This window comes from Nicotiana tomentosiformis, chromosome 9 (assembly GCF_000390325.3).
Source record: "Nicotiana tomentosiformis chromosome 9, ASM39032v3, whole genome shotgun sequence".
Lineage (NCBI taxonomy): Eukaryota > Viridiplantae > Streptophyta > Magnoliopsida > Solanales > Solanaceae > Nicotiana > Nicotiana tomentosiformis.
The window spans coordinates 93731721-93752186 of NC_090820.1; the positions used below are offsets into that span (position 1 = coordinate 93731721).

The 20466-nt window shown below is 34.4% G+C and overlaps 1 protein-coding gene and 1 non-coding gene across 7 annotated transcripts; one reads left to right on the forward strand and one right to left on the reverse strand.

The window, feature by feature from the left end:
* Nucleotides 1–6041: 6041 nt before the first annotated feature.
* LOC104107416 (26S proteasome non-ATPase regulatory subunit 4 homolog) lies at nt 6042–15071 on the forward strand. 6 transcript variants are annotated; one of them, XM_070185756.1, is made up of 11 exons: nt 6042–6186; nt 6298–6411; nt 7309–7414; nt 10231–10345; nt 10429–10638; nt 10721–11027; nt 11897–12020; nt 13349–13452; nt 13572–13640; nt 14537–14628; nt 14736–15071. In XM_070185756.1, exons 1-10 carry the CDS (start codon nt 6175–6177, stop codon nt 14609–14611), a joined length of 1236 nt encoding a protein of 411 aa, XP_070041857.1. In that variant the 5' UTR covers nt 6042–6174; the 3' UTR covers nt 14612–14628; nt 14736–15071. The 6 variants fall into 6 exon arrangements, with proteins under 6 accessions (XP_070041857.1, XP_009614509.1, XP_009614510.1 ...); XM_009616214.4 differs by having other exon boundaries at nt 14570–14628; XM_009616215.4 differs by having other exon boundaries at nt 14573–14628.
* A 2145-nt stretch (nt 15072–17216) lies between these two features.
* On the reverse strand, nt 17217–17290 carry TRNAI-AAU (transfer RNA isoleucine (anticodon AAU)). The gene has a single exon. It is a non-coding gene; the product is annotated as a tRNA-Ile (tRNA).
* Between the last annotated feature and the right edge of the window lie 3176 nt (nt 17291–20466).

Consider the following 20466-nt stretch of genomic DNA (forward strand, 5'->3'; position numbering starts at 1 on the left):
GACTTGGACAGTCTGTGGTCTAAATCTCCTTTTTAGCGAAGATAAGTGCTCCAATCCTTCTATTACGTTCATGACATTTGTTTTTCTTCTTCAGTGGTACCAACCTAACAAAAACTGAGGTCCTTGGTTTCGTAAATCGATCAAACACAGAAGGCTTCTCATTAAGCATCGTAGACACTTCTTTAGCAGTTATGTAGTTACAACTTGCCTTTTTAACGGAGACACGGATTGGCGCGGGTTGCTTGTAACCCAAACCTTTACGTGATTGCTTTGGGGGTACCCTTTCTCCATCGTCATCTTTTGAGTAGAGTTAGAAGCTTCAGGTGGGAGCTTTCCCAATTTGGATGGTTCATTGGGATCATATCCAGCTTTTGCTAACAACTTGTAGGCATTTAGGTCAAAGCCCCCATCTGTGCGTTTTGCAGGAAGTGCTAGATTTAGAAGCAAATTGTGGTTTGCTGATTTGACAAACCCTTTAAGCAACTTTGTGGATGACTCAATTGCAATCAATTCACTTGACATGAAGGGTTAAGCCTCCTAACACATTACCTTACAGTTCAGAAGATGGATCTTCAACTTGCGTTGCCTTTGGGACATAGCGAAGAATATGAGTCACTTTCTTACTTTAAGATGCCTCATTCATATTGTTTCTATCATAAAGCACTTGATCCTTTTCAACTGTAACCTTTGCCTTGCCAGCTGTGACATCAAACTTCTTTGCAATACTTTTGGTTAACATCGTATCATCAATCTTAACCTCATTTGAGACATAATTCTTTAAGTAGAATTTTGCATCGGCAAAGTACGATTCTACCTCGGTAAAGGGCTTATCATCAGCAACTATCTTCTTTTTGACTCCATCTTCACAGTACTTCAAGCATTGATGGTAGGTGGATGAAACCACTTTGTTCTCGTGTATCCATGGCCTTCCTCACAAGATATTATATGGGGTCTTTGCATCGATCACGTGCATCCATACACTCGAATGCAAACCTCCTATATTTATTTCCAATTTGATAGCCTCTATAGCTCCTTGCCCCCCTTGATTGAACCCTTGAATCATCAAACGACTTTCACACAGTTCATCCATCGGTATACCAAGCTCTTTGACAGTACTAATTGGGAGAATATTGATGCCATATCCATCATCAATTAAAATTCTACTTATTCTTTGCTCACGCACAAATCCAACCATAAATAGTGGACTATTATGAGGTGTTTCACCAAGCAAAAGATCATCATTAGTAAATGTAATTTTTGCATAACAAGTGTCCACTTCTTCAGAGAGATGCTCAGTGAGTTTTTTCAGACAAGGGAGGTGGAAACAATGATACATCTTCCTTCTTTGCCTCTTCTTCATCTACCTTATAACATGAGGCCTTGATATCTTCACATGAAGTTTGCGTGTGTAACCAGTTTGGTAGAAACTCATCCAATGTCATTGGACGACATAGCCTTTGATAGTGATTCTCCTCCATTTTTGTTTTCTTCCAATTCTTCTTTAATATTTTCTTCTTGGGTCTTTTCACCATTTTCCCCTAGTCAATTGCTTACTTGACTCCCTTTGTGAACTTGTCTTGCAGCATATCTACCGAGTCACAAGAATCCAACATTCATCATCGGTTTGACCATCATGTGATTCACTTTCCTCTTGAGATCTTTCCTCAAGTATTAGTTTATTCACTATAGGGAGAATCAATGGTTTGCTCACGTCGATAGGTTCAAAGTCACCAAATTTAATCATATTTGGTGATGATTCGGCTTGGATGCCATCACATTGCAAAGGACAATGGGCTCAAGTGAATCAAAAGTGACAGAGACTTGATTCAAACTTTCCTTCTCATCCTCGAGCAAGATTTTTCCTTCAGCGACCAAGTCCATGACTTTCTCCTTGAAGATAAAGCACTTTTCAATAGGGTGGCCAATCAACCGATGGTACTTGCAATAATTTGGATCATTAGTCCTTCCAACTTCATCTAGCCGCTTCATTTCAGGTAACTCAATGAGTTCTTCAAAAATTGTTGGGACATTGGAGTCCAAGAATGGATATTCTTTCGCTTGCATTTCCTTCAGAGTTAACTTTCGGCCAACTTTATCCTGTAAGGACGTTGTCTTCACACTTTGCTTCTTACTCACTTTTGTAGTTACCTTTAATGGCGAGGCATTAACATTCATTGATTCGTTGCTCTCAGACTTCGGAACAAACTTGCCTCCTTTCTTTATTTCTTGTTTATCCTTCACTTTGTGAGGTTCATAAATAGGTGTCCCTTGATTTCCACTTGAAGACATGCTTAACTCTATATCACGAGCACGTGTAGCCAATTATTCAAAAGACTTAGGCTTGATACTCTCTAGGATGTAGCGAAGTACCCAATGCATTCCTTGGATACACATTTCGATTACAGAAGCTTCACTAAGTCTGTCTTTGCAGTTGAGGCTTGCATTCCTCCACAGATTGATGAAATCAATAATTGGTTCATCCTTCCATTGACGCGTATTTGTGAGTTCAACCATACTTACAATGCACCTTATGTTATAGAAGTGATTGAGAAATTCATGTTCAAGTTGCTCCCAGCTGTCGATAAAACCAGCCTCGAGATCAGTGCACCAATCAAAAGCATTTCCTTTTAAGAAACGGACAAACTACTTGACAAGATAATCTCCATAGGTTCCAGCATTATTATAAGTTTCGACGAAGTGTGCAATGCGTTGCTTTGGATTTCCTTTACCATCGAATTGTTGAAATTCTGGGGGTTGATAACCTGCAAGCATCTTCAAACTATCAATTCTTGCAGTGTATGGCTTCACATATGAGAGAGAAGACTTGGCAGCAACATCGTACTTATCTTTGATGGTTCCCATGATGAAATCTTTCAATTGGTCAATGTGAATAACCCTGTCAGATGAAATCTGAAGTTCTTTAGGAGTCGTTGCCTGCCTTGCAAATGAGTCTCATTTATCTTATATCATAGGGAGCTTTTCAGGTGCATGACTTGAATCTCCCTCCATCGTGCTTTCAACTCTATCAATTAGCTTGACAATTTGATTATCTTGATCTTGCATTTGCTTCGTTAACCCTTCAATTGACTTTGTTAAATTTGCGAGTTGCTCTTCGACGGTTGAAGTATTAGTCACCATTGCTTGGATAACCGTTGTGGATGGTGGAGCAAAGCATGAATTTTCTCTTACACCATACTTTGGGTAGATTCACGTGGAATGAGTGGAGCAGATCCAGTGATCAAGATATCATCATCATCTTATGTGATGAGATTCTTAGATCTAGACGGGCTAAGTAGAGCCAACGTCTTTTTAACAATTTTAGCAATGTTCGCTCATTCTTCCAATTCAGTTGAAAATGATCTTGCCCCATTTGAGGATCGAAAATCAAAGATAGGAACCGATGCAAATGGCATTTGAAATGATTGTTGTCCCATTAAGTTTGCTTTGTTCCTAGTGACGTGTCTTATGCTTTCTATAGTAGCATCCGGCAAGTTTTCAACATTAGAGGTAAACTTGGAATCCGTAGCCTTAGCAGTAGTGAGATTGAAGTTGATCTTCTTAAGAGCCATTTCAGTGTTCTTGAAATTTGGTAATTTGAATAGATGAGAGGTAGAGATTATCCCACTGGGCGTGTCAGAAATTTGTAACAACAAATTTCCGCGTCGAGAAAACTAAATAATCAAGACTGAAAAATTGTGTAACAAATATAGTATTTGATTTCAATAAATATTGAGTGTTACAATCTCTATGGTGTTCCTCTTATTCTTCGAGAATGTAAAGTATCTTAACGAGCTTGACTTTGATTTGATTCAAGGGCTTGTAAAGCCTGGTCTTGAATCTCCTTCTTGAACTTGAATTTGGATTTGATCACGAACAAGTAATTTGATCTTGAACGCCTTGGTATTTGATTTGGCTTCGTTCTTGATCTTGAACTTGTAAGTTGAGTGCTTGTAGAGAAATCTGCAGTGTTTGATCCACGAGCTCTCTGATTGCTTCTTGTTATCACTTCTGGTGTCTTCTATCTTTATAGAGACCTCTATTTATAGTTTTAGGGAGTGATGTGGCTCTGCGATTTGATTAGTCTGTTTGAACTAACCAATACCATCTAGACACTTGGCACAACTTTATTGGTTGTTGATTTGACTTGGATTACCACCTTTTCTTGACACATGACGTGATTTTATTGGCTCATTTATTTGACTTGGATTGCCACATCACGTGACATGTGCCGTGATTATATTGGCTCATTTATTTGACTTGGACTGCCACATTATTTGACACGTGGCATGAGCATGTGCTTTAATATGGGCTAATAGGCATTTGGACCTTGGGCTAATAAAGTGGGCTTGTCATTTAATTTATAGTCCAATTAAATGGACTTGCCCAACACATACATATTGAATTTAAATAATTAGCTCAATTTACTAGCCACAATATTTGTTTGGACTAGTTTCTTGAATTTAATATGATCCAAATTATTTTATGAATTTAAATCTGATAAAATTTAAATGCTTACAGGCATATCTGGTATGTGTTATTCAAATTTTCACATGTTCTACTGAATGTAATAATATTGGTATTATCGCTATTCTACCTATTTATTAAATTATTCACATCAAACATAATTTGATTATATTGTTCAACTGTTCAGAAATTTAGTACTATATTCATTATACGATTTTTGTAAGTTGTTCATATATTTTGCTGGATGAGCAAATTTTATTTGTATTTTTTAATTGTTCATAAGTTGCCGGACGACCAAAATATTTTACAATCTTCATTCAATCTATCTTGTTAGATTGTTTATCAGTTTAGCCGGATGGCCTAAACTTGTATATATTGTTCATTACTGATGTAGGTAAATATCATGCAAAAACATGAAATTAATAATGACAGAAGTCTATTAGTGAACAAATTATGTCGTTACCATACGCAAGATGTGAATCTTGCCTTTTAGATAGTATATATGGGATCAATTTCTGCACCTTTATATGACCTATGCAATTACAATACTCCCACAATTAATGTATTAAGACTTTAGTTTGAGTTTATTTTTTTTTCATGGGTTGAGTTTAAGAAAATTCTTTATTTGTGACAAGACAACAATATTCTCGATTTTTTTTTATTTTTCCTGCAACGTAAATACAAATCTAATCTATTACTATAAATTTAGATAAAAAAAATTATAAGTCAATATATATTTAGCAAAAATTGAATGAATTAAAAAATTTATGATCTGTTGAAATATCTTTTACGTGAATTTTCTTAAGCAGTATTCCTTCATTAACCTAGCAATAAACTCACATTCATGTATACCTTCACACTTAACCAAATTCAAAAAATTTAAAAAGAATGAACAATTGGATGTTAAATATTTTCAATATAAAAACATATACAAGCAATATAAATCTAAGGAACGATATGCGTTGTTTATTTTAAAATTATCTATAAAATAATATCTCAAAATTAGAAAATATTTATATTGGCTTCTAGAAATAAAATTAAAATATTAAAATATTTAAAAAACAATTAACGAGAAAGTAACCATACATATAAGGATTGGAGTTTTAAATATCAATGATTAAATTAACCGAGCATATTTTCTCTATTATTATTGTACCTTTGTTTGGATTATTATTTAAAATTTATTGTATTGTATTGTTAAATTCATTATTACGTAACGACAAAAAGATCGTTTTATGTGACGACCGATTTAGTGTGATCGTGTCGTTATCTTATTTTTTCCTCATCTTGTCCTTACTATATTTATATTTACGCTTTACCCTACATTTTTTATAATTACTTTATCCCATACTTTATTTTTTCTTTGTAATATTGTACTCTTTTAAATTGTTAGTGCGTGATATTATTAAACAACAAAAAACGATACAATGTATTCAAATATTGCATACACTACGATATAATACAATATGTTAAGAAAGGATCAAATTAGAAGTGATTAATTTAGGCTAATGTTTAAATTATTATTTCTACCATGAAAACTGTAATAACCCGATTCAATTACATGTTCTACAACAAAAATATTCCGTTTTGAGGTACTTTCAGTCCTTACTATATATTAGCAGATAGAAATCACTTGCCCCCCAAGTAAACTTGAATTCCTTTCACCCTAAACAAACACATTCTTCACATTAGCCTTTCGATCGGTTAACAATGGTTCTCGAGGTTTGTTTCTTAGCCTCTTTATATTTTTTGTCAATATTCAGTTTTAATCTGTAAGTTATTTGTTGCAAATTAGGGTTTCTTACGGTTTTTTATTGTAATTATTTGTGTCAGGCAACAATGATCTGTATCGACAATTCTGAGTGGATGCGTAATGGAGATTATCCGCGCAATCGATTTGAAGCTCAAACTGACGCAGTTAGCTTATTTTGTGGTTCCAAAACCCAGGTAATATAGCGTAGAGTATAATGAAGAAAGATTCAAATTTGGAAAATATTAAAAATATATATGTAATTCAAAAAATAATTACTAGAAACACAAATAACAATTGTAAGGAAATGATACAAGTATTACTAACTGAAATAGTTACTCCCATCATTCCAATTTATGTGATAATATTTGACCGGACACAGAATTTAAAAAAGAAATACAAAATTTTTGAAACTTGTGGTCTAAGACGAGGCATTGATATTTGTGTGCAAAGGTGGATCCATCATTTGAAATTTATGCGTTCTGAACTTGCCACAGAGCCTATACTCATCTTTATTACTGGGTTTGCAATTAAATATTTCCTAATACAAATACATGGTCTAAGCAAAAGCTACTTAGTTTGTCCGAGTCCGCACCTAATGCTCTAGATGCGCTTCTGTTTGTTTGAATCATCTCATTAAGGATACAATGAGAAGTTTAAAGTTAAATTATTTCTAATATTAGAAATGTGTCATTCTTTTCGGGACAGACTAAAAAGTAAATACCATCACATAAATTAGGAAGGAGGGAGTATTGTTTGGTGTCATCATTTTCAAGAGGGAGCCTCATGGGTAATAAGACACCCGCCATAGCGCCTTGATTGTCTGCACTTAAGCTCATCATTTATACCTAGCTTCAAGACTTAACTAAGTGCGCCTCATATATATGCTTATACTGAGTATGCTCAGTTATCACAAAGGAGTAGTGGGTGCAATGGTACTATGCACGTAGTGATAAGGAGTTTTACTCTTTAAGAATCTCCGTGAATAGATGAATCAATGGCTATGTATTTCAGTAATTTATTTACCTTTTAGTAAGCACCAAGTCTGTACTCTTGACTGTTCCATTATCTGATCTGTGTTAATTGGTTTGCAGTCGAATCCCGAGAATACAGTTGGAGTATTGACCATGGCTGGCAAAGGAGTTCGTGTATTGGTTACTCCTACCAGCGACCTAGGAAAAATGTTAGCTTGCACGCACGGTAAGCTTCCCTAGTCGGCTGTGCTTTTCTTATTAGTAATTCATTACTGGTAGAGGCCTCTAAAATCACTTCTATAGGTTTTGCGGCTTTCTGTGTTGACGCTAAATTTAATGGACACTAGGTTTACTAAAACAACTTAAGATTTTGATGCCAAGAACAAATATGGAATGTTGAGTGGTTGCGGTTCTAGTACTACTTGTATAAGATCTTGTCAAAGTTTTTTCCGGAAGTTTCAGGATATGACTCATTTGTTGGTGTTTGTTTGAGTGTGCCTAGGCCCTAGAGCCACTTGTTTCTTCCTGTCCAAGCTGTTCCTTTTTTCCAGTTGTGCAGTTACAGTTTTTTCTCTAATGGAAGATTTACATAAGAGGGTTATCAGTATCCCCTATATCACTAGGTATTTTGTGATGAAACCTATTTATACCCTTCGTAAATTTTAAATAATATCTCAAAAACTTGCCTGCCTTCTTAAAATTCAAACATATGGGCATCGCCATAGAGAAGGACGATAATTATCTAAAATTAAAAAGAAGACATAATGCCATTGTAATATTGTACTCCCTTGATTCAATTTTATATAGTATCATTCTTTCCTTTTAATCTATTAAAAAAAAGGCACCTTTTTATGTTTAAAAACTTTTTAATTTTAAGCTTCCAATTGTATCCTTAATGACATCCTTTATAGCCATAAAAATGCCATGGCATATTTAATACAGGGAAAAGGGCCAAATATACCCCTCTACTTTCATATATTGTCTGCATTTAACCTCCGTTATACTATCGGGCCAAATTTATCTCTACAATCAACAAACTTTTAAAAATACCCCTTGATTTGTTAAGTAATCCAAAATCTCCCAAATTCCTTTTATTTAAATCACTTGTTGTTCTTCTTGGTCCACTATTTTAATTTCAAAAATTACTATTGATGTGAATGCTAAAGTTACTAGACTATACAAATTATTCATAATTTTTTTTTATTACCAATGCACCCATTTCTCTTTTTGTAATAAATAAAATTGGTTTAATTTTTTATTTTATTTTTCAATCATATACACACCGTAGAATTTAGTGGGTCTATTTATTGTGTATTATATGCATATGATCATCATGTATGTATATGTATATTCAAATATATTTTGTCATTGCCTAGTTAGTATAGAGTTCGATTGACTAACTTAAGGGTGCAAAATGTGTAGGCATTTAATTAAAACAAAGTTGAATTAGACAATGTAAAGTCTCCGAGGTACTTCAACTTCAATCACTAATAGTTGCAAAGTCTCCATACATTGGGTGCAACGAATTCATTAAAATTGGGATGTTGTAAATACTTTTAGAATTTAGAAAAGCTACCTAATTTAGATTTTTCAATTTACTATACTTTGTTTATTCGGTTGTATTATTTAATATTTTTTTCTCTTATTTTTTCTCTCTAATTAAGAAAGCAGGTAAATGCCAATTATTTCAAAAATAGTGGACCAAGAAGAACAACAAGTGATTTAAATAAAAGGAATTTGGGAGATTTTGGATTACTTAACAGATCAAGGGATATTTTTAAAAGTTTGTTGATTGCAGGGGTAAATTTGGCCCCATACTATAATGCTAGGGGTAAATTTGGCCCGATAGTATAACAAAGGTTAAATGTAAACAATATATAAAAGTAGAGGGGTATATTTGGTCCTTTTCCCTTTAATATATCAGGGGTTCTAAGAGTACTTTTGATATACGCCAAAAAGTTCTTTTTTCTTAAACATTGTTCCAGTGAAATACCCCCATATAAAATGAAATGGAGATAGTATGATGTAAATGTAAGTTCTGCTGCTTTATAGTTGAAAAAAATGAAGTTTTCTTAAAAGGAAATTAGACGGCGCGTGATGTGTGGGTTAGGTACGTCATGGGCTCAAATCATGGCGTAGACAAAATCCTTGTATTTAAATGGAGAAGGGCAAAGGAGCAGGCCCATTATCCATGGAGTTTCGAACTGTGCACCACTACCCTCGGGAATTTCTCGTTTATAAAAAAAGTGAAAATTCCCCCTTTTTAAGATAAACTGTACTGTAATAAAGATGTTCTGTTCCTACACTTTGTCTGATAGCATTTTCAGTCCTTTATTTGGCATAGACAGAGGAGGAAGCTTTTAAGTCCCCAGTCGAATGAATTAAATTTTTGGATTTGTTAGGAGGGCTGTAGAGGATGATGAGTGTTTCTGGGATGCTCTATGTACCTTTTTGTGCCACCTTGGTACCTGATGAATGAAATTTACCTTATCACAAAAAAATAGAAGGTCCCCAATCGAATGAGAGAAAAGAAACAAAGTAAAAATGATGAGTTTCTTAGGAAGAAATGAGGTGGTGTAGTATAAAAACCTATAGACGTGTTATATCTGTAAAAACATGCCTAAAGGATTCGGAACAAAAGCGGTAATGAGTAAGAGATCAAATTTGTAACTGAAAGGACTGGCAATGCCTAAAGGATTCGGAACAAAATTGAGGATCTCTCTCTGAACTTCTGCACAGAAAGTCACTAAGATCCTCAATTTGGCTTTTCTCGATATTTAACCACTCATTTTTGTGCTGTATTCATTTACTTGCAAGCACAATAGAACAGCCGTCACCTATCTATTAGTTTAATTTTATTCAACTGAAGAAGAACGCTGCGGAAAGATAATCTCAAAGCTGGTGTATACTTGATAGTCTATGCATGGTACTCACATCCTTGCCATCTTAAGATGTTTCGTTAACTACATATTGTCTAATACACTCCTTTTAATAGCTTCATTTCAATTTCTTATGTGACCAGCCTTTTCTTTCCCCTTTCAGGATTAGATATCGGTGGTGAATTGAATTTGGCTGCTGGAATTCAGGTGGCACAGTTGGCTCTGAAGCATCGGCAAAACAAAAAGCAACAGCAGAGGATCATTGTTTTTGCTGGCAGGTGATGGCTTTTTCCTGTTTAGTCTTTGCTGCTGTAGCTGTTGATTTTTTTCCTTTCTATATTAACGTTTACTATTTGTTCAGTCCTGTTAAACAGGACAAGAAGGTCTTGGAGATGATTGGAAGAAAGTTGAAGAAGAATAGCGTAGCTCTTGATGTTATTAGTTTTGGTGAGGAAGATGAGGGGAAGACTGAGAAGCTTGAGGCATTAGTCGCTGCAGTAAACAACAATGATAGCAGTCACATCATCCATATTCCTCCTGGACCTACTGCTCTTTCTGATGTGCTAATAAGGTAACTAGTGATATTTTACCACCTTTTTTTTAACTTCAGATAACTTTCATAATACATGATGTTATTCATCTGAAATTTGCAGTACTCCTATTTTTACTGGAGATGGTGAGGGCGGGAGTGGATTTGCTGCAGCAGCTGCTGCGGCTGCTGCTGGTGGAGGGTCTGGCTATGATTTTGGTGTAGATCCTAATTTGGATCCTGAACTTGCTCTGGCACTTCGAGTTTCAATGGAGGAGGAAAGGGCTAGGCAAGAAGCAGCAGCAAAGAAGGCTGCAGAAGAATCTGCACAAGAAAAAGGAGAAATGCAGTCAACTTCTCAGGATATTACAATGACTGAAAATGTCAGTGCCAGAACATCTGAAACTGAAAACAAGGCAGCTGATCTAATGGTTGGTATATTACTATTTTGGAAAAATCCTATGACCTTTTGAGTTAAAAACATTAGAGAAGAAAAGAAGAAACTGATTACTTTTGAATGTTGATTTTTTGTTTTACCATTTTATTGTTGGGGAGGGGTGTGGGGGTTCCAATTATGGGCACATGACATATTTATGTTAAATAATGGTAAGCCCATTGTGGACAATCATTAATCGCGGTCAAGCTTGCTCGGGCTGTTGGAGCTTGGGACTAGGTAAGGGGATTTGAGTCTCTGTTACGGATCTTACACGCGACCAAGTATGACATTTTATATGCGACCAAATATGATGGATAGGCCAAGCCCTACGCATGAGGTGTTTAGTGCCACATTGTTCTAGTGCCTATTAATTGCCCAAATTTGGGAGAGTTGCATTTATCTATGTCGTATCTCTTTTACTCTTTTTTTTTGGGGGGTGGGGGGGATCCTATTTGTTATTGGACATCTGAAGGCTGAAAAATATAAGATGGGGCCCCAACATTGGGTAAACCAAGAATAAAGTTGCGTCTTATTCTGAAACCATGTGAAGAAAGATGGACCTTGGGCCTAACTCCGCCCAAAAGTTAACTCACGAGGTGATGATTAACCAAGGCCATATAAAGAGACAATAGCCAATGCCCTCAACCAATGTGGGACTCTAACACTAAGCATACTTAAATACTTCAGTCAACTTAAGATGTCTTCCAGCATCTTATTTTATCTTCACATACCTAGCAGAGAAACTTGTGGAGATAGAAATTTTCTTCAAGAAAATGAGTTCAAGCTTGAAGCTTTTTGTAATGCCTGGCCTTTTGTTACTCAATAATGACATTAACTCCTGAACTATAAATTGATCCCTTACAGGATGATGAGAATGCACTCTTACAGCAAGCACTTGCAATGTCGATGGATGATTCTTCCTCTAACATTACCCCAAGAGACACGGACATGTCAGAAGCAGCTTCTGAAGATCAAGATTTAGCACTAGGTTGGTTAAAAAACTATATTTTCAGGTCAAGTTCTTTGTTTGGCTGATATCATTAGGTCATAGAAATATTCTTCAAAATTTTAGCAAGTCTACCTAATCTCATCAGTTCTTGTACATTATTTCAAGTTCTTTTTACTTGCCTTTTCAATTGATTTCAGTACTGGTAGATTTTACCAACTGCTATACATACAATGTGTAATATTACCTGTCTCACACTTGATTCAGTGCTTGTTCTTTGATACGATTGATTGTTTTCAATTAATGCATCTAATGTATACTTTGAAGAATGAAAGGAGCTACGTGAAAAGTAATCTCTCTGTCCCAATTTATGTGAGAATGTTTGATTGCGCACAGAGTTTAAGAAAGAAAGACTTTTTTAAACTTGTGGTTAAAACAAGCCATAGACATTTGTGGCTACAAATCGCTACATTATGGGGTAAAATGGGAAGTTTAAAGTTACATTATTTCTAAATATATAAAAGTATCATTCTTTGGGACAAACTAAAAAGCAGAGAGTGCCACATTTTTTTTTTGGTAATTAAAATATTATATTAATCACCAGTGGAAACATTACAAAACAAGCATAGCACACAGCTAGCTACTCTGAGTAAACAAAAAACAATCTACCTCCTATTGTGTTCTCCTATCCAGCAGTCTAAGCCTATACATGTAAAGCTGGGCTATGGATTGCAAATTTTAAAGATCAACTTCTGTAGCTGGATCCTTATGTCGCATATATTGGGATAGAGAGACTCTTTTTATTTATTTATTTATGAATAAGGTGAAGTCTATGCAAAGTATATCTATCTTGTTCACTATCATATTTTTTCTCACATTCTGATTTTTCTGGTTTTTTGGTCATTGCAAGTATAGATATATACTCCATGGGCTATGGGTTATTCCCCCCACCCACAAGGAAAAAGGAGGTTTCTGTAACTACCCTTTCATTTTTTTAATAGTTTGCATAATGTCTTTGAAATAACATGATGAGAGTTCCATTTCCAAAAAAGAAGATGAGAGTTGGCATTCTTTAAATGTAAAATATTTTGAATAACTGCCTATCAACCACACTTCCCAACCTTCTTATCATCCCAGAATGATCTATAAATGACAAAAGGTGTAATATGCGACACTGTTAGTTACCTGTTAGATGACTTTGGTTAGTCCTATGAAATTTTTTGAATGCCTCAAAGGCTGCAGCTGTGCACATTCCTTCTTGCTACGTTAGACATTTGTGTAAAGGTGCTTAGTTATGCTTTCTTAGACATTCATGTAAAGGTTCTTAGTTATGCTTTCTTGATATGTATTGTCGCTTCTTGTGCTTGCAGCTCTTCAATTGTCAGTGCAGGACAATACAAAAGATGATTCAAACCAGACAGATGTGACTAAACTGTTGGCAGACCAATCATTCGTGTCATCAATTCTTGCTTCAGTAAGTTGTTTATGCTGAGTAAAAGATGACACTCATTAGATGTATCATCAGAAAGTATCTGCTTATGGATCAAACTTCATATCTCCTTTGATTTTCATTTGGTATGTTTACTTTCCCAGCTTCCTGGTGTTGATCCAAATGATCCTTCAGTTAAAGAATTACTTGCTTCCATGCAAGGCCAGTCTGAGGTGAGTTAATTTGGTTGATAAGATTATATTAAAAAGCAGGCTGGTAAAGTATTGGTGTAGGGCGATATCTATTTCTTATTTTTGCGTCTTTAACATGTTAGATGGTCATTTTGTCTCTAGATTTCTAGTAATTTATCTGCTTTGTTTAATGGTGAGGATAAGTTGAATATTAGCTGCTTCAGATATCAAAAGAAGCATGCTCCTTGAATTTTAGAAATGTAGTATAACTTGAAAAGTTCATTTAGGAACTACAGCACCAGAGACAGCTGGGCACACCTACTGCTTTGCATATAAAACTAGCTTCTAGTGTTTGTTTAAAAGGAAATTCAAGGGTCTTTTGTTGAGACTAATTGGCTGAAAGTGATGATGTATAACCGCCTTTCGAGTCAGGGCACACCTGCTGTTTTAGTAGATACTTTGAGCATTATATTTTATATCTTACCAAGTGAACTCTAAGAAATAATTGTAGACAAAGCTGAGCTCATTCTTGAAGTAATAAAGTTTTGTACAAGGCCCTTGGGGGCGAATCTTTCTGAAAGAAACGAAAGGTGACCAATGAGGTGGAAGGCAACAAAAGGAAGATGAAGTTTGTGTTCTTCCTAGATTTGAGCTTCCAAAATTAACAGAGGAAAAAGCTGGGCAAAGGAAATAGAAATATTTGAAAGCTCTAATTGCGCAGTATCTGGATCATGTTATACTGATTTAGGTGCTGCCTTTCCTTCTCTTTGTGTCCTATTCCTTAATTCAATAGGCACTTAGCTTCTTGTATTGACACACGCTTTAAATGATGTGGACATAATAGGGCGTACGGGTCAACTTTGACCCAAATATCATGTTCTCTGTGGATATGTGTGTATTCTCCTAGCCCCAATACTGATTATTTTAGTTTTTAGTAGCATTCCGTCTCATCTATGTCTATTTCATCACAGCAGAAGGATGAGGACAAGGAGCAGAAAGAGGACAAAAAGTGATGATGCCTGGAACTAATGTACGTACGCGTCTAAGCAGTGTTTTCCTATGGAGCCTTTTCACTATTGGCTTTGAATTTCCCCCCCATAATTGTGCTCATGTTGATGAGACTGTGTTTATTTGTAGGCCAAGAAGCTCAGATGGTAATCAAGATATGATGCAGATTGATGAAACTGATTCTAGGAATGGGGCTTATAGTATTTTTTGTGTGGAAAAGAACTTAAATACTTTGTTACCCTCGGCCTTGCTTCTCAATTTGAAGTATAGTTTATTGAGAAAATGGCAAATGCCAATTGTCCTACCTGTGTTTACTGTTTTCTCTATCCTGGAAGCAGGAAAGATGGTGCCTAATTAGCTCTACGTACCCATCCTTCCGTTCTACCCCCACCGAATTAGAGGAAAAAATGAGAAAAATAGCAGCTCCTATTGGATAATGTTTTGCATGATTTTGTGTTTGGCTCAGCTTTGATGTCATCTGTTCTGTTGATTTACCAGAAATGTACACTTATAACTTGCTTCTTTCTCCCCATACCATATGAGGAAAATCATTAGGGAAAGTTACCAAAAAAAGGTAATTATTTTGTAAACTAAATAGTCAAAATTTTGAGAAGTTATAAACTAGTTAAGCTCAAGTAGAGCCTCATTTAGCAAAGACGACATCATCTCAGTACAACATATATGAGTGCACCATATAATCCACTGTCTTTGTTGTATAGCTAATGCAACATTTCGGTCGAAGTAGTCTTAGGGGTCATTTGGTAGGGTGCATAAAAATAATGCTGAATAAGGTGTATTAATAATGCTGATATTAATTATGCTTGCATTAGTTATGCTGACATATTTCTTATCCATTGTTTGGTTTGATGTATCAAAGCATTGCACAATTTTTAAAAGAATTGTTTGTTTACAAAAAGTACCCTCATAATCAGTCCATCACTTTTTATTTTTAAAAGAAACACATGTCGATGAATGTTTTTATATGAAAAAGGTTTTAAAAAAATTATTTGATTTGTTTACCTATATTGTAGTATAGAACTAGATATTTATTTATAAAAAAAAGAAAATATGCTAAGTATTTATTTATCTACTAGGGATGTAATTTTATTTTTCACTTTCTTGGATTTTTAGGCAAAGAAAGTTTGATTTAAAAAAATAAAAGGAAAATGAGCTGGTTACAAGTGCATTCCAGTACGTAGTAGTAGTGTGCAGATTTATGAATTTACAATGAAGAAATTGGCGATGTATAGATATAAATAGCGGGAGCAATTTCATTATCAAACTTTTCATCAAACTTGCATTAATATAATATCATATTTTAATCAAGCATAAATTTTGAAGGGCAATTTTATCTTTAACTAAGCTAATGCATGCATTAAAACTCATTTCATTATTGATACCATGATTTTCTATGCATTAGTTATGCATAGGATAATACCAAATAGAGTATATAACTAATGCTTGCATAACTAATGTGTAGTTTCAAAAAGTGTACGAAATAAGATATTATTAATATACAAAGCTACCTAGCAAACGACCCCTTAGTGTATTGGCCTGCTTCTCACTCTCTTTTCCATGCATAAAGAAAAAGAAAAACTTAATCTAACAGGAGTATTACATATGAGTCTTAAATTTATAGATAATTCAGGTAAATATGTGATGAACCAGAAATACTAAAAAGCTAGGCAGCTTTACTTGACTTTATCCATTATTCGTACGAAGTAGGAAAGACAAGAAAATAAGAAAAACAAAGGGAAACACGTACAAATGCATAAACAAAGGTTGTAGCTTAGCTCGTTGTGGTTGGACACTGATGTGTTATTTCCATGTAGTCTACCCACAAGAATTAACACCACTATTAGATTCAGAGTATATACATACCAACACTGCAATCAGATTTCTATTCGCAAATTTTCCAACAAGTTTTCAATTCCTCCGGAGAGATTGGGATCCATATTTCACCATTTTAAAATGAAAAATATACACATTCAGATCAAACATGCATATTCATAGATAGATCTCGATATTAAACTTTTGCACTCTACGTACTGACGTATTCAGACAAATTAAAAATGTGGAATTACAATGTTGATATAAGAAGACATATATATATATATATATATATATATATATACTAGTGAGAATGAGATCAAGCTTTAGTAATTAAGTATTAGCTCTTCACGCTTAATATAATGAAGGTAGTCGTCCTCGAATGATCAGTATCTCACTGATTTCTAAAGGCGTAATTTATGCACCTCTCATGTGATTGATTAGTAATTTAAAATAAATATTAATATTTGCTATAACAAAGTTAGATTACGCTGGTGTAAAAGATTATTACATTAGAAATGTATATAAACTTAAATACGAGAATCAAAGATGTAGCAATTACTACAGTACATTTTGCAATTTTAATATGATCACTAAAATGATTAATAAATTGTGCATAGATCGTTTTCAATTGAGGGAATGTTTGCATTGCAAATCATGTGAAGTGCATAATTCGGAAAACATTTTGAAACACGTAAGTAACCTTTGAACGAGCAACTTCAATGGAATACATAAGAATGTTCAGTCATTCGAAAACACAAAAAACAAAAAGATCTTTTTTGGCCCATGCAGGTCTCGAACCTGCGACCTTCGCGTTATTAGCACGACGCTCTAACCAACTGAGCTAATGGGCCAGTTGTTTGTTGAGCACTAGTTTACATATTTATCGGGTATTATTACTTTTAGCTCGTGCCAGAAACTATTTACCTTCGGTAACTGAAAAAGTATATAAAATTTGTATAATTTTTGTATAACATACAAAATATATATTTTTTCGGCTATTATTTCAAGAGCGACTATATATACAATGTCATTTTCCCTATTTATATTATTTATTATCGATGATAATGGATTTTAACGTTGAGGTTGATTGGTTTGAGCCATGAAATTAGATGATTTCGACGTAACAAAGTTCTCTTTTTGTCATGTTCATTTAACAGTTCAATCTAGTTATCGTTTTTTTTTTTTGGTCTTCTGATTACTACTTGGCTACTTGCAACCTTCTGCTCTAAGTTTTTGAAGTTCTATATATTGTTTTCTGTTTACTCTTTCAAGTTCAATTTATTTTATCGAGCAACTTAGTCCTTTCCCATAGAGAGAACTGATCATAATCGTCAACTAATTTGGTATTGAGACGTAATGGTTGATTGATTAAGATTTGAGAGAAGAAACAATAATAGTGCAATTAATCATGTGGTGGGTAATTGATTGATATGTAGATTCTGTATTAGGAGTTTTACTTGTATGGCCAACTGAACTTATTGAAGCTTAAGATGAGAGAAATATAGAACAATTTGAGATCCAAATTTGAGATTTTTCTTGGAAGGTTTTCGGATGGATTTGGAATGGAATTATATCGAGTCACACATAACAAAAGGTCCTCTATTGGTTCAAATATTGTACCTATGATATAGGGCTTAAGGAAGGGAAAAAATCGAATATTTCACATAGTACTATTATCAATATGATTTATTTCGTATCAATCTGTGAAACAATTCGGGATACTAATTGATTGATAATATTCAAACTTTGTTATGACATGCATTGTTATTTGTTAATCAAGTTCGGCCTTGTAACCCGAGACTACATTGGATGAAAGTAAGGTGCATTTGAATGGATTTTCAATTGCTAAACAATAGAATTGATTTTTCTACGGTGAATTCTGAATACTAGATATGACCTCAAAATAACAAAGGTCAAGATCGGGTAATGAGAGGTTGAGGATAAGCTTTAGTGATAAAGGAGGTAGTGGTGCAAAGATAACTAAGAGGTTTGCCTAGAAACAACCATTTTTGAAAAAAAAATGTGCAATAACTCATTGATCGAACGCTCTTTCGCTGGAGATGAATGGGACTAAACGATCTCCCGAAACATTGGTAGGAATTAGGATAATGGACCACATGCTTCACTGAAATCTTCCACACAATTGCGTGGCACTTTCTTAAAAATAGTAGGGATTTTTTTATTCCTATACATTATTTGAAACCTTAGTACTATTATCAATATGATTTATTTCGTATCAATCTATGAACTTTTTTGTGAGTTCGAGTCACCCCAAGAGCAAGGTGGGAGTTCTTGGAGGTAAGGATGCCGATGGTCTATTGGAAACAGCCTCTCTACCCCAGGGTAGGGGCAAGGTCTGCGTACACACTACCCTCCCCAGACCCCACTAGTGAGATTATACTGGGTTGTTGTTGTTGTTATTATGACATGCATTATTATTTGTTAATCAAGTTCGGCCTTGTAACCCGAGACTACATTGGATGAAAGTAAGGTGCATTTGAATGGATTTTCAATTGCTAAACAATAGAATTGATTTTTTTACCGTGAATTCTGAATACTAGATATGACCTCAAAATAACAAAGGTCAAGATCGGGTAGTGAGAGGTTGAGGATAAGCTTTAGTGATAAAGGAGGTAGTAGTGCAAAGACAACTAAGAGGTTTGCCTAGAAACAACCATTCTTGAAAAAAAAATGTGCAATAACTCATTGATCGAACGCTCTTTCGCTGGAGATGAATGAGACTAAACGATCTCCCGAAACAGTGGTAGGAATTAGGATAATGGACCACATGCTTCACTGAAATCTTCCACACAATTGCGTGGCACTTTCTTAAAAATAGTAGGAATTTTTTTATTCCTATACACTATTTGAAACCTTATTACGAAAAATGTCCATGTTTTGGTATTTACCCGACCTAAACACATTTTAGTTACAAAATATACACAATCCACCTTAAAAGGCTCCCAATCCATTATTTGTGCCTTCAATCAAGGGATTTAGTTACACCCTTTTCCTTTTTTCTCTCCTCTCTCCCCTCTTACAACAAACAAGATCAGTGAGCACGACTAAGAAATTTAAACATGCGTAAATTTCACCGAAAACAATAATAAAATACAGGAGGGGTCATTGAAAATATCTCAGTATAATAGTCAGATCGTGAATTACCTCTTCGGGTCTTCCTTCAAGATTATTCACCAAATCTATCATAAACGGGTTTTGTCTAGCCTTTCTCAAGTCCATTGTCTCCTTCCTCGATTTATTTCTCTCCTGCCTCGACATTTTATCTTCTTCCATAGGAGCAGGTACAAGTTTGGGGGGTCGATATACATTGCTGCCATCCTGTAGCTCAAGAAAAGAAACATTCAACCATCTCTTTTACTTTAGGAAATCATACAGGAGAATGAGAGAGTAAAATCATAATTTTAACTTTTTGAACTGCTAATGATCGAGTCAACTCTTTGAACAGTAAGAGGAGAAAGGAACTAAAATGGTCATTTCATGGTCAAGTACCAATTACCCAACAAATTTAAATACATTTTTATACAAATTTTATACAAATATATTTTTTGTATATTTTGTATCTGATTTATACATAGTAAAAATAAATTTCATACATAATAATTATATATTATACAACTTATCTATAACTTATCTACAACTACAATATTATACCACTTAACTATAATTTTTATACAAACTTTATACAATATGTCTTTTGTATATTTTGTATCTGATTTATACATACAACAACAACAACAATAATAATAACAACCCAGTGAAATTCCATTAGTGGGGTCTGGGGAAGGTAGTGTGTACGCAGACCTTACCCCTACCCGAGGGAGTAGAGAGGCAAATATCTGATTTATACATAGTAAAAATAAATTTTATACAACTAATTATATATTATACAACTTATCTACAACTTTCATACATTATTTCTACCCCAGTTATATACAACTACAATATCATACAACTGAAATATAATTTTTATACAATATTGTTCAAGTTTCATACAATATTTAAATTA